At 36.3% G+C, this 14,952-nt stretch overlaps 2 protein-coding genes across 3 annotated transcripts; one reads left to right on the top strand and one right to left on the bottom strand.

Annotated features, from left to right (window-relative positions):
• The first annotated feature begins 4,379 nt into the window (after positions 1-4,379).
• LOC113712409 (uncharacterized) lies at positions 4,380-6,891 on the top strand. The gene is made up of 4 exons (XM_027235824.2): positions 4,380-5,317; positions 5,930-6,022; positions 6,253-6,320; positions 6,471-6,891. Exons 1-4 carry the CDS (start codon positions 4,694-4,696, stop codon positions 6,580-6,582), a joined length of 897 nt encoding a protein of 298 aa, XP_027091625.1. The 5' UTR covers positions 4,380-4,693; the 3' UTR covers positions 6,583-6,891.
• Positions 6,892-7,087: 196 nt separating this feature from the next.
• Positions 7,088-13,155, bottom strand: LOC113712410 (14-3-3 protein 7). Of its 2 annotated transcripts, XM_027235826.2 has the most exons (8): positions 12,871-13,155; positions 12,652-12,756; positions 10,373-10,679; positions 9,661-9,748; positions 9,406-9,515; positions 8,381-8,529; positions 7,684-7,718; positions 7,088-7,412 (listed from the first exon to the last, which is right to left on the bottom strand). In XM_027235826.2, exons 2-8 carry the CDS (start codon positions 12,716-12,718, stop codon positions 7,407-7,409), a joined length of 762 nt encoding a protein of 253 aa, XP_027091627.1. In that variant the 5' UTR covers positions 12,719-12,756; positions 12,871-13,155; the 3' UTR covers positions 7,088-7,406. The 2 variants fall into 2 exon arrangements, with proteins under 2 accessions (XP_027091627.1, XP_027091626.1); XM_027235825.2 differs by lacking the exon at positions 12,871-13,155 and having other exon boundaries at positions 12,652-12,856.
• Positions 13,156-14,952: the final 1,797 nt, after the last annotated feature.

The following is a 14,952-nucleotide window of genomic DNA, read 5'->3' as shown; positions in this document are numbered from 1 at the left end:
TAAGAAACAAAAAAATGAGAGAAAAGTGAGTGGTTGTGGCATTAAATAATTTGGGTTAAAGAAAAATAATTCTTTTTTAACTTTTTCCAATTTAATGGGCAAAAACAAAATTAAAAGATAGAAGAAAACATCAATAAATTAAAACTAAAGAGGTTTGATTAAAAATGGAGTGACAAAAGAAAAGATGAGAGAGAGAGAAAGAGTTGAAGATTAAAAAGAAAGAGTCATGAGAGGATGAGATTTTGTAAGAAAAATGGAAAAATGAAATATAGATGTTTGTTTTATATAAATAAGTTATAAAAAAAAAGGGAAACTCAAAAACTAGTTCAATCCGATTCAACACGGTTCACCGGTTTTCACGATTTTGACCGGTTCTCTGACAAAGTCAACCAAAGCATAGAACCGGGACCGGTGCCATGGCCGGTTCGCAATTCAATCGGTCGAACCGGGCGGTCCTGTCTGATTTTCAAAACATTGGTAAAGATTCCTTCTTATATCCAATTTGTAAAGGTAATTGGTGCTATTAACCTCTCAATAATATCTAAACTGAAAATGACAAATTAAGGTTGTTTATGTAGTACTTATTGTAGGAAAAGTAGCCAAAAATTTTGAGTTGTGCTTAATAGCAATATCCGAAGAAACTATTTCAAGAGGTTGAAATGTTTCCCCAACATTAAATAAGCGTTTTTCTTATTATAAACAAGAAGGATTAGAAGGATAAGAGATAAATTCCGATAACACAAAAGAAACGTGCTTATTGTGAATATGCTTAACTTTTGTAACTGATGAGATAAGAACTTATTTTCTTGGTGGAAAGAGTCAAACTTTATCCTGATTTATAAAACTTAAAAGAAAAGTAAATTTTACTTTTTGCTTGCAGTAACCGTGTTTAACCCATGCGCAGGGGTGCAAATCCGTTGGTTTGTATTGAAACGGCCCAACTTAACTTCCCTCTCATGCGCATGAATCCACACTAGTTACCAATCTAATATAAACCTAATAAAAGACTAAACATTATAAAGTGATGAGAAGTCACTTTGATTTTCCAACGTGGGACAAGATCTTTTAAAATATTCTTTTATTTACAACACTTATTTCTTTGGCCTGGGAATACATCCTTCCTTTATGCTAGGGTGATTATCAAAACAATTCTTTTTTTTATTTTATACATAATCCTTCCAAAGCTAGTCCAACACGTTGGGGTCATTCAAAAGAAGAGATTTTGCATATCTAAGTAGTGACTTCAATGTCGCTACTTTTAATCAGCAACTTTGAAGTCGATCGCTAGTCCATGTGGAAATTTTTACACTAAAGTGGTGCGATGGTGTTTGACAATAATTAAGCCACACATAAAATACGTTTCTAAATTAAAGATGCAATGTAGGATAGTTCAATAATTTAGTGAGAAAGAACCCAAAATTTATAAGTATATATATTATCAAAGTTACCTTTTCTTTGGTTCGTGTTGCTAGAGAAAAAAAAACTATTTAACTTCAGCCATGGGAAAAAAGGAATAATAGTTTCCAAGGATTTGATTGTGGAGGTCTATATCTATTTGTGATGCCAGGAAAAAAAATGAGAAGTCCACTTCAGCCAAGAAAAACAGGGAAAAAAAAAGTTTCAAAACTAAAGAATAATGATTACGGAACTCAATTTGTATTTGTTAACTTTCTTTTCTTTGACTGGTAAAATAAGAATTTTATTTGTAAACCTACCTGTTCAGTTGTGCTGTTGTATACGAGTTCTCTATATTTTCTAACTTTCTAATTTGGAGTTTACACATTCGGAAAACGTATCCATCAGGCTTCATCCTTCAACCAAAAAACCACCACAGGTTACAATTCCCAAGTAGTATCTATTTTCTCCTCCGGTCATTCATCAATTTTTGCACAATTAATTCCAAGAAACAAGTATGCAACTGTTCTCCTTCCCTTTCCATGACAATTACTCTTTTTTTTTCCTCCGGACACGATAAACTCTACTCTAGACCACTCGTACTCTTTATCAGGGAAGGGGATTTTAAAAAGGTCCAAGGAAAATTCGAAGAGAATTGAATCACTATCGATCTAGACGAGCGCGCTACGCACCACTGACGAAATTTACAGAAAAGTCTAGATTTTTAAAATGCAAGCTACGAGAAAAAAGAAATACATGCATTTCAACTTACTAGCGTGACTAGAAGTAAATGCTCTTTATCAGTTTTATGTTCTGTACAACACTCTTGAATAAAGATTTCGTTTTTCCCTTTCATTTGCCTTTTGTTCCAACATTGCGTAATTAATTTTTAACTTGTAGATATTGTGTCATGGACTTTCATGCTTTGCATCATCCACGTCATGATTTGAGTTGGGGGACTTGGGACATGAACAATCACTAAAGATATTATTGATCATTTGATGGACAAGATCAGTTAAAAAAATACGAGTTTCAATATCGTGTCTACAATCGAGATTAACAGATATAAATATTCCTCGAAATGACTTATTTAGGTATTAATTACATGCATACATTCGGATCTAAATACATGCCATATGAGCTAAATTTTGAAGTTCAGCCACTAAAATTTGAGATTTCATGCATGAGGATGAGGTTGCAAAAGTAAGGAATGAGACTCTTTTTTTTTCCCCCATTTTTCCAAGGTCACAAGACAACTGATATTGTGTCTCCATCTAGTATTTTACGATTGCGAATGGAGCAACCAAGAAGGTTGAAGAGGTGATTTCTGGTAGGTTACTGAAACGACCTGAATCAGTCTTCTCTCAAGTGAGGTGCGATGAATTCGCTTGCTCGAAGTGAATGGCGGAGCTTCTCCTCTGGTATCACTCCGATAATTAAGTCAGTATATAGCGAGGGAATGAAAAGTAATGAACAGTAAGAAGGCAATAGTGTGCTTACTTGTTTGGAGTGAATAGGGGGTATTTATAGGGTAGGAATGGAAAACAGGACGGTGGACATATGTTAGCGGGACCACGTCCTGGCCATTACGGCTCTGTCCCATACCAGGGCCCGTACAGTAGTCATTTAAGAGCATCAGGTGCTTTTCAGATAAAGCACTCGTTCTGTATTGTGTCAGGTAGGTTAACATCATTAGCGTGCAGCCGAGGTGGAAGGCCTAAGGTGCAGAGGTCGTCCATGCCATAGACCAGAGATCTGGTCGGACCCAGGGGTCACGTCTAAGGGACATCATCTCGGTCTGTATGACAAACGAAGTAGGAGGACCTCGGCCTTGACGGTGGCCGAGGTGAGCATCCTCAAAGGTGTACTATGTGTTATTGATGTAATTTTTTACCTAACTCGATATATATATATATATATATATATTATCAGTGTATATAGTGTTATTTTTACATATATAATACATGTACAAATTTTAAATTTTAAATTTCAATTTTACTTATATGATAATACATCATACATCCGTATACTCTGTCAATCTATACATTAAGGAAAAATTGCAAAAACTTTTTTTGAGATTTCTGACACTAGAACTTACCTCATCTGTAATTTAAGAAATAGTATTGACCTCCTTTGAACTTACTGATTCTGTTGCATGCCGAGTATTGACATTAGCACTCACTTACTAATTCAGTCCAAGCTAAAAAAAATGCCATTAAAATATTTTATTTTAAGAAATGAAATGAGAAATTTATACCAGATTTGCCCTTTGTGCTGCATACCGAGTAATATTAGTAAAGGAATGCAAAATATCACAAAAAAATTAACAATTAATAAACTTTAAGGGGTATAAGTGCAAACCCTTTTCGTTCACATAAAATAGCTTAAGCATCATGAACTAAGTAATAGCTAGTTTAAAACGGCTAGATTTGAAGGTTATTGCAACAGTTGATAAAGGATAAACTTGATACATAAAATTCTCTATTAGCAATATGTGTGACTGTTTGTAGAGGTAACATAGCTACTCTCATTGACTTTAGTTTCACAGCTTGAAATGAAGTGTTGCAACAAAGAGAATGGCTTCTTCAAGCCATAGGAGAGGATCATGGAACTCCTCAACATCTTTCACAATTAAGAACAAATATTGCAGCTGCAATCGAAAGGCAATATTGAAGATTTCTAGGAGTGAAAACAATCTCAAAAAGTTATATTTTTGTTTTACAACATAGTAGAACTCACAAATAGTTTAATTAGTTACTTAATTTGTTGACAAGAAATAGGTTTCTTTTGCAAAATTCGTTCATTAGGTTTCTCCAATAGGCGCTAATTTCCTCATAAGGGAGGTGAGTGTTAATATCAGAAACCTCATAGGAGGTTTCTACAATTATCCCATACAATAAAGATCAACAGTAGTATTATTTTGGTTGGTTCTGTATGGCAATTAAATTAAATGGGGCATCTGTCCCCAGTCTTGTGGAAAAATTGCAAAAAAAGTCTTGTTGAAAACTCTATGCCTTCCTTCAGCTTTTACTTTGGACCTTTGTCCCCAACTTCACCACACAGTGACACAATCCTTATTCCTTGCGCACCAGAAATCTATTGCCAGACAAAAAGTTAAAGAACATCCTATAAAACCAGCTTCAAAGTTCAAACATCTCTTCCTCTGTTATCTTGTCGTTAACCACTTCGAATGAACATCTTTGCTTGATACCCCTTAAAAACACTCGAACACACACAGACACTAACATGTCCATGTGCGTGTGAAAATTTTCAAGAAAGGTTAGCAGTTAAGTTAGTGATGCCCAAGTGCTTGAACTTGACAGCATCAGCTGGGGGGTGCTTTAGATCCGCCTTCAGCTGCTCGGGTCTCCGATCAACCATCACCGACCTCGGTGACGGCACCACCATCCACTGCTGGGTCCCAAAATCCCCCAAGCCCACCAAACCCAACGTAGTCCTCATCCACGGCTTCGGAGCCGACGCCGTCTGGCAATGGTTCGAGGCCGTCAGAATCCTGACGCCCCATTTCAACGTCTACGTGCCGGACCTGGTGTTTTTCGGGAAGTCACACACGACCCGGCCGGACCGGTCCGAGGCGTTCCAGGCTCAGTGTCTGAAGCGAGTGATGGAGGCTAAGTCGGTGGAGAAAATGAGGCTGGTGGGGATGAGTTACGGTGGGTTCGTGGCGTACAGTATGGCGCTGCAGTTTGAAGATTGTGTGGAGAAGGTGGTGATAATATGCTCCCCGGTGTGTTTGGAGGAGAAGGATATTAGAGATGGGATGTTTCCGGTGAATAACGTGGACGACGCCGCCTCCATTCTGTTGCCGCAGACGCCGGAGGCTTTCAGGAAATTGCTGCGTTATACTTTTGTTAAGCCACCTAAACCACTGCCTTCCTGCTTGATTAACGACTTCCTTCAAGTCAGTAATTTTACATTTTTGTCATGCTTGCCGTACCAAAAAGAAAGGAAAAGAAAAAATCATTTATATTTATCTCTTGGATAGATTTTTAGTTTGGCAATAATATCTATATAGTAGTATAATCCAACCACTAATTTGTTGTTGTTATTATTATTATATTTACATTTGTCTGTCTTCATTGTTTTATCTATCTAGTCGTAAGAGATTGCTCCAACTTCCACATATAGGATAGGATAGGATAGGATAGGATGGTTCAAGCACTACAAGGGCCTTTCTAAATTTTTGTTCTTCTCTTCTATGGGGAGATAAAAAAGTGATCCCATTTCTCTTCTACTATTCTATTTCTAATGTGTCTGGATGTCTCCTCAGGACCATATGGTCATGTCTCAATAATGCAATTGTCTTTCTGCTGTGAGTTGTATGTGAGTGGGTGGTGCTGCTTTCTTGTCTCTTTTCAGCTAGGAAAATTAAGCCCTACAAGAATTATAATAAAACACGTGGTGAAAGCACTGACGAAATACTATATATAATTTGTCCTTTTAGCATCAGAATTCTCTAAGATGCATTATTGATTTAACAAAAACATTTGTTGGTGGCGTTGTGATGGGGCAGGAGATGTGCTTAGACTTTGTGGAGGAGAAGAGGGATTTGCTCCGCGCTATCCCCTTAGATAAGAGACTTGCAGACCTTCCAAAGATCCCTCAGGTACATATAATTACTTACTAACTGTTTGGATTGATCTTTTCTCCACAGCACAGCGCAGCGTAATAGTTGTAATTGCACGTGCGATTCGAAATTCAAGTTACTTGTATTAAAAGGGATTTTGCTAGTTCATCTATCATGATAGCATACATAAATCAAAAGACTGCATGAGTTAGAAGAGTTATGGCATGCTGTTAGTGAATACAGTAGTGCTACTCGGTATTTTGTTGCAGCCAACTTTGATCCTATGGGGAGATAAAGATCAGGTTTTTCCAGTAGAACTGGCTCGCAGATTGAAAAGGTATGATCTCCTTTCCCTCTTGCTTGTTGCAATTCATTTGTTTTTTTTTTTTTTTTTGGGCAGTGCATTTAGGAATATTGATGAGTTTTTAAGGAGTGAAAGAATGGCTCAATTTTGCAATGACAAATTATATGATCATGATTTGTGCAGACACTTGGGAGAGAATGCTGAGCTGATAATCCTGGAAGGAACAGGGCATGCATGTGCTTTTGAAAAATCTAAGCAGTTGGGCAAGCACTTGAAAAAATTTCTCCTAGGCTGAAACAACCAACGCAGTTTGTGCATTGTATTCTTTCCTCTTCAACGTAAAAGAAGCAAATTTGACGTTCAAATTTATTTTTTGAGGCTAGAAACGTCAAGCAAAATGCTCTAATCCATTGACTTCCTACCTACATTTTGTTTCCCAGAATAAATAACTGGCAGCTATGGTTGATAGGATAGCTCTTTCAGCAATATCCCATTCATGGTTGTCTCTTTAGTCAAGCTACTGCAGATCTTACGAATTCCACTTGTGGAGTGGAAGGGAGACGGGGAAGATGAATCATATTCATGCAGGACATTTCTTCCTTTATTTTTGTTAGTGACTTCTAATCAACTACTACCATTTCAAAGATACCACAACACATCCTAAATTATCCAAGCAAAAATATTTACACACAAAAATAAACTACTGTGACCTGAAGATAAAGATAAAATCTAAGCAAGGAAGGGAGTGCCAAGACATTTCGCCTTCTACGGAAGGCCAAACGCCACCACCCAGTCCAAAATGGCCTAGGAAAGGCAGTGCTAAGACAGGTTTTATACCGGAAGAGAGTGCAAAATCACACGAAATTCATTGCTTCCCTAGAAGTATATGCTTCAGAAGCACAAGAGAAATAGGGACTAAAACTGTGAGGATAATAGAAAAATCACATCACAACCACAATGATCTCTACATCAAGAAGCAACAACAATGGTTTGGAAATGGACAACGTACAAGCCAATCGTCATTAACCTAGGTATCTTTCATCCATAAGACCTTTCGCATGATAGCAGCTCTCGGGGGCAGGAGGTTCACTTCCTCAAAGAATCATTCGTCTATATCAACTAGCTCTGGAAAATTAGAGAAATTGATGGTTAGAGAAAACGCATAAAGTACATGGCAAATGCAAAAGGATAACAGCCTACGCTAAAGCTGACATTTTGGCTTCAACCACACTTCGGTTGGTGAAATGATTCTACTTCGACGAGCCAATTGTGCATATACCACAGATTATCGTGCCCATTAGATGTGACAGTTTAGAAATTCATATCACAACATTACGTATTGCATTGAATTCTTTCCAAATCAGGGTCGAATTAATCACTTCCTAGAGCATCTTACCTCACCGTGGGGCTCATCACCTTTGGAATGCTCGCCTGCCAAATAAAAGCACAAGTTAGGATATACTTCAGGTCTCCAACATCAGGAATTCAATTCATTGAGATGGCAATTATTACAAATTATTGGGCAGTACTATGTTTGACTGTTTATACTCTCTCTCTCTCTCTTTCTCTCGGGTAAAAAGTACACACAATCTTATTGCTATATATATCTGAGCACAGACACACTTCTTAATTTTCCCAACCACCTTTCACCTGCAGTTTTCTTCTTGTAAAAGTTGTAAGGGCTGGTGCGCCATTGAACCATGAGCAAATTTCCAATTTTACTATTCCAAGCCTAGTCCAACATTACTCAAGCAACTTAAAACCAACTCCTATCATTATGAGCAGCAGCCATAGTGTGTTGTTATGGTAATATCTAACCCAACTTACATGTATTACTTCAAATAGCTGGGCTGATGGAAAGATTATAGGTTCATCAAGTATAAAGGAGTGCAGCTAAAACAAAAGATCCTCCGCCACTGTTCTCCTTCCCTCTATGTTGTTCTAATAAATTAAATGGAGCAGAAAGCCACTTCCAACACCTTCTCAGTGTAAGTATTTTTCCCATTTCTTTAAGCAAAGTAACAAACAAACAAAAACACAGAGGAAACAGATTGATTAAGTGAAAATAGGATTCCATCCCCTCCTCAACTTACCTCCCTCTTCTGGAAGATCTGAGGTCCATAATGTTAGATTATCCCTAAGAAGCTGCATGATTAGGGTGCTGTCTTTATAGGACTCTTCATTGAGGCTATCCAGTTCTGCAATAGCTTCATCAAATGCTTGTTTTGCAAGGTGGCAAGCCCTGGTGGAAGATAGATCATGCTTTACAATCTTACAAACAACCAAGAAGATATAACTGCCAGACTAATGAGGGCGACTTAGCTAGTGCATCTCCCAAAAAGTAACACTAAGCTATAGACGAAAATAACTTGTGAAGCTGAAAACTTAAAACTGAATCATGACAAATCGCTATGAGACAACGACATTCTGCACTGTAATTGTGTATTTGCTTATTTGCATGTCCAATGATCAATTGCATTAAGCATGAATTTTGGAAAACCAAAAAGAGATGCAAGTTATTTACTGCATATACCAGCTAAAGCTTTACATGTAGTGATATGAGATAACTAAATCAACAACTGCAAGTGTTGCTGGGCCAACGGTTCATGCACAACCTAAAATGTTGTGAAATTTAATGAGTAATAAAGAAGTTTCTTTAGGTACTCTTTGATGGTCAAGATCGCAACCTTCTTTAGGAATAATAATTATCATCCATTTCCAAAAAACTCTAGCCTCATTCCAATTACATTTACTTCATTTCTTCAGTACATCTGTTCAATTTCCTTTTTTGGTGGTTGACCCAAGCAAATATCTATTGGACATGTTGCACATCAAGTTTAACGTAAAATAATTGATCCAATCTGAAAAGACCACTTTCAAAAGGGAAGCTGTGCATGAAAAGTAGAACATTCAATTCTCAGATTCAGCTAAACTTGGTGAACCAAATCCTTCAAGTGAGAACTTCTATTCATGTAAAATATGATTGCTTTCAGCATGCTTTGTTCTTTTTCCGGATAAACATATGCACACAAACATGCACATGTATGCATGCATAAACAAGCATGCACGTGTGCATGCACAGACACAAAGACAAGTAGAGATAAGAGAGTTGTCAAACCTCTCAGGGGAGTTCAAGATCTCATAGTAAAATACAGAGAAATTCAGTGCTAGGCCAAGTCTAATTGGATGAGTAGGTGGAAGATCTGAGTTTGCAGAAGCAGTGGCAGCCTGTTACATGGAAAAGGTTTAAAACCATATATATCTGGAAAATATATGACACAGAAAATATGGGAGACTCGTGCCAAGTATGAACACAAAGAGATTTCATAAGGTAAAACTTCTACTCTAGAAAAGAGATTTAATTTCAGAAAACCTCATAGGCTTTGAGGGACTGATCCGCTGCCTCCTTACGATTTTCCCCCGCTTTGAACTCAGCCAAGTAACGGTAATAATCTCCCTTCCTGGAGAAGAAAGTCATATAAGAAGGTAAACAGAAGATAGCCAATAAAAAAAATCATAATACTTGGTTACAAGTTTGTACACAAACCTAAAGCATTTTTAGAGGATATAGTAAACAGGAGGGAAATAATGACAAATTCTAAAAACCAAAGCATCACCTAGATGATAACAGACACCTCTCAAACTAAGATGACTTTTGGAAAAGTGAGGGAACCACTACTCCTAGAGTAAACAACTTCTATCCTAAACAACAAAATTAAGTAAGAAATCTAGCACAAGGTTGAAATTTGTAAAGGACATAGTCAAATTAAAGAAATCACAATGACCTTAGACAGCATACTGTAATTAATTGCTCCTGACAATGAGATTGAACCTTTGAGAATAATGAAACCAGATTAACACACTTGAACCCCTCCAAAACATACCGCAAATGCATACAAAAGAAGGCTGAATTTTAGTATTTTTCTGTCCAGCCCACTAAATCCCACCACCAGGGCAAGCCCAAACAAAAAGATATAAAGGTTCGGTATATAAGATGTGTGTTCTTCTGCATTGTTGGAGGGGGAATTATGTGAAGGCAAGAGGAGATTGAAAGGAATGAGACTTCAGAAAAAGTAACAACTCACATCTTATAGTAGAAGACAGTTGATTCTCCTGTAGAGGAAGATGGAAGAAGATGTTCATCTATTACTGCCAATATATCATTGCATATCTTCATAAGCTCATCTTCTACCCCCTGTCTGTAACCCTTTATCCTTTTCACATTCTGGTCATGTCCCTTGCCCTCCTCTTTCTGTTCAATGGAAGATAATATCCTCCAGGATGCCCGTCTTGCACCAATAACATTCTTATACCCCACCGATACCAAGTTCCTTTCCTCAACTGTCAGCTCGACATCCAGTTTAGCAACTTTCTTCATTGCTTCAACCATCTCTGGAACAATAAGAGAATAATGAGAACAAATTCTAAACAAAAGGGGGAAAGAAACCATATAAGAACTGTGAGAATTGAAATTCTTGTCACTTGACAGGGTAATGGTGTGGCTCATAGAGAAATATGATAAAGAACAATATAAAAGGCATATTAAGATACAAGCCACTCATACAGCTGAAAAGATACAATTGTCCAGCAATTTTACTGCTAGGCTTATCCTGGAACATGCCTTGACAAGGCAGTCAAAAACTGAAAAACAAGAAGCAAAGCATAACAGTACAAGGAGAAGGAAAATTTAGAGACTGTCTTCATGTTTTAGCACAGACCTGCTGCGTATTTGTTCTCTTTATTACCTGCTCTCTTACTTTACCTTTTTTTGTTTGGAACATGAACAAAGATCAATAGGATTGCCCAAGTGAAGTAGAAACCAAGTAATGAATTTCTTAACTTCAAAACCTTTGAGTTTCAAGTATGATTTAGTTAGTTCTATTCTTCATTAGTTAGGCCATATCAAAGATGATGAGGAAACCTAAGTTATATTTTCTCCAAGGATCAAATGGCGAATTGGATGTAGTAGGTTCAATATCAACATCATTTCCCTCACGCAGACCAACAACAATTGTCAAGTTTACCATGATCTCACAAACCTAGCAAGAACCTGGCAAAACCAAAACTTGTTCAAGTTCAGAATTCATTTGCCATGGAGAACTTTATGACGTCATGAAGCTCCTATTCTGCCCCAATTTGGGTCCAAATAAAAGAAAAATGCTTTAAGCAGCAGTTATAAAGAGAGACTGGTAACCATATTGTCAAGATGTGCTTGCTATGGACTAGAACTGCCCTTTTAATTTGCAAGCCATCAGAGTAACAAAAAAAAAACAGGACCAATAGCCTTTGGGTTGTGGGAGTCAGATTCAAGCAATTAGATAACATCCAGCCCCTTTGAGCTAGAACCCTATTGAGGGCCAACTAGATGAAGACCAATTGGGAACCACAGGTATGTAAAGAATCCCGCAAGCAACCATGAAACTTTCTACTGCAAAGTCTAATATCGACTATAATAAATTCAAATAAGTCAAAGAAACATGTCCATTTACATACTTCTCTTGATTATATCTTGTAGTAGTAACCACAAAAGGATCGCCATGTAAATGTAAGCCAATTTCAAATGTGGAGTTTAGTCTTACTTGTAGTCCTGGCTACACAACCACCTCAATGGAAACACATCTTGCTCTTTCAAAATTCAATATTAGAACTTTCCAACTAAAATTGAGTACAAACAGATAAATGCCAAAGCATTGTGTGATCAACAAAAAAACTCTAATAAGCAACAACAAAATTAAGTCCGTTTAAGCACTCAATCAATAATCAAATCCTCATCTTTCTAACTTGGATATCTTGTCGCTTCACAAGCTACCAAAAAAATCAACACATCATAAGAGTTTGTACAAGAATTCACAGCATTTTATTACAAACTTCTCTTCAAGATTATTTTCGCTAGCCACAGCATGGAAAAATATACTGGAAATCAACGTAAAAAATGTGTTTTGCCAACAAAGTTTTTCTTTTTTTGTTCAACAAGTTTAGCACTTCCTTTAGTCCTCCAAATTCATATATGTAAAACATTCAATTTTTTTCCAATTAAAAGTACAAATTCAGCATTCCAATCCCCACTCCCAACACCCCGACCCCCCCCCCCCCCCCCCTCCCAAAAAAAATGCATGTTGGTAACAAAAAGCTGAACTAAAAGTCCATATCATCTATAAATTCTGATGAATTCCTTCATCCAAACAGTACTAAAATTTCAGCACCAAAATCCATAAAGCTCGGGATTTTGCCATACAACACCACAATCTAACCAAAACCCACCTTCTATCTTCAATCTCTACTTCCCAAAAGAAAAGATTTACACAAAAAGAAATTGAAAAAAAAGGTAGTAGGCAAAAAAAAATTTCAAAGAAAGAATTAATACCATCATATCTTTCTGCTTGCTCAGCAAGCCTAGCCAAGTAAACTTGCTTCTCCCTTTCCTTCTCCATCACTCTCCCTTCAGTCCCTCCTCTCGGCAATCTTCCTCCTGATGAGTTATGACAAACAACAACAATGATTATTGATTATATCCCCTTCCCTTTTAGGACCCAAAAAATCAAAGACAGAAGAAAAGGGGCAAAAAAACAAAAGATTTGTTTACAGTTTTTGAGGCGCGGGGCAGGTGGGCCCATTGGAAATGATAGCTATCTTTTGTTGTTGTTGCAGGTGTTGGTGGGGGATTAGTGGGTACGATGGACGGTTAAAACTCTTTGTATTGCGGTGTGTGAACCTCCGAAGCTTCTATGGTGGAATCTGGACCACAGGTGTTGGAATCTAAGGAGAAAACTGGCCGTTGGATTTAGTTTGCGGAGGACGATGATGTTTTACTGCTGGTTGGAGTGGAGGGGCTGTCACATGTCGGTCACATGGGGACCGGAATTGACTACAATTACAGACCGCTGTCATATCCTTTGTTAGATCAGGTTCATTTTTTCCGCTTGCTCTATATGTTTTTTTTTTTTTTTACAATTTAGTCACAAATAAATAAGTAAAGAAAATGTTCGAATATGAAATAAAAAACATATATAAAAATAAATTTTATTGTAGCAGAGTTTTTAGAATATATTTTAAAATATTTTTAAAAAGTATTTTAAAATTTTTAAAAGTAAAAAAGATTTCAGAATATATTTTGAGATATTCTTCAAAATTTTAAAAAAATTTAAATTAATTTTTAAATTATCTTTTAAAATGTTTTTTAAAAATTTTATTATATTTAAAAAATTAATTTTTAAAAAATACCCAAAAAACATGGGACGATGAATTCACGTGTATATGGATAACGGGTGTACACAAGGAGCCCGAGATGAGGTTGAATTTGGGATTTCATGATTGATTGGTGGGGAACACAGAATACTAATGGAATAGAGCATTATTTCTCCAATTTTATTTGCTTACATCATCATTACAATTTTCAATACACCTTTTTATCTTCCCAATTACCTTTTTATCTCACATATATCACGTCACAAAAAATACTACAGTAAAAATATCCCAAATAACTTACAATCCAAACAAAACTAGTAAAAGCTTCCCTTAAATTATTTTGCTGATATGTCCATTTGAACCCTTCACTGTCGTGTCGAGCCTTCCATTTTAGTCATCGAGGTCACGTAGCAGCGGCGGCTGTTCTTGTTCCTTCTCCAGCTCTTACTTTGGAGTTTGGAGAAGAGGTTTTTTCTTTTGGATCCTTTCCTATAAACCTAAACAAAGATCAAGGCTCATTCCGATTGTGGCTGTAGCAATTTTCCAGGGTTGAGAAATCTTTAGCCACGCCATAAGATGGTGCACAAATTCATTTTGATCTCTCTCTGTTTTTTGCCGTATTAATGGAAAAAGGGGAAGAAAGAACAGACATTTTGACTTTTTTTTTTGTTCAAAAAAAGGAATCTAAATTTTTGATATATTAATTATACAAGAGAGGCAGGTACTTTCATCTAAAATCTTTCAACATGCTAAGTTGATTTTACTATAAAGTGCATAAATAATAACTTTAAAAAAAATAAACGGAACATTATTATTTTTTATAGTTTATGAGAGTTAAAAGTGATAAATAATTTTAAAAACTGAAGATGTTTTTTTTATTTGAGTTAACAAACTCAGTTGCGTTGAACAGATAGTTTTGAAGATAAAGTAGCTAAAGTTAAATAATTTTGTGTGAGCATTGACGATCTATACCAAAACTGTATGTTGATCAATCATGCATATATTTATTTTCTCTAGTAAATTTTGTGTGCTCACTAACAACACACATCAATGAATAATCACATTACCTTAGCTTATTTGTATGTATGATGTATCATGCACGCTAAGCTTAATAAACGGCAAAGAAAGCTACCTTCAATTTTTAATTTTTTTGAAAAAAAAAGTTAAAGAAAAGATTTACTATAATTACAAAATTCAAAGTCAATGTCAACAAGGTAGAGAAATGGATTAGGTGGTACGGAGGAGAGAATGTAAGTGATAGGTTCCAAGTTCGATAACTCTCACTTACACTTAAAAAAAAAAAATCATTTCCAACAAAAACGTAAGGGGCAAAAAGGAAAAAGCAAAAAAGAGAAGAATGGAAACACGGAGTGTGTTTGGGTAGGAGATTATTTAAAATAATTAATGTAACATCTCTTACAATGTGATGTATGTAAAAAAAAAAAAAAAAAAAAAAAGTGTTTATGTCCTATATTTGCTC

This window comes from Coffea arabica, chromosome 10e (assembly GCF_036785885.1).
Source record: "Coffea arabica cultivar ET-39 chromosome 10e, Coffea Arabica ET-39 HiFi, whole genome shotgun sequence".
Lineage (NCBI taxonomy): Eukaryota > Viridiplantae > Streptophyta > Magnoliopsida > Gentianales > Rubiaceae > Coffea > Coffea arabica.
The sequence above is the reverse complement of the archived record's forward strand: the minus strand, read 5'-3'. Positions and strand labels throughout refer to the sequence as shown.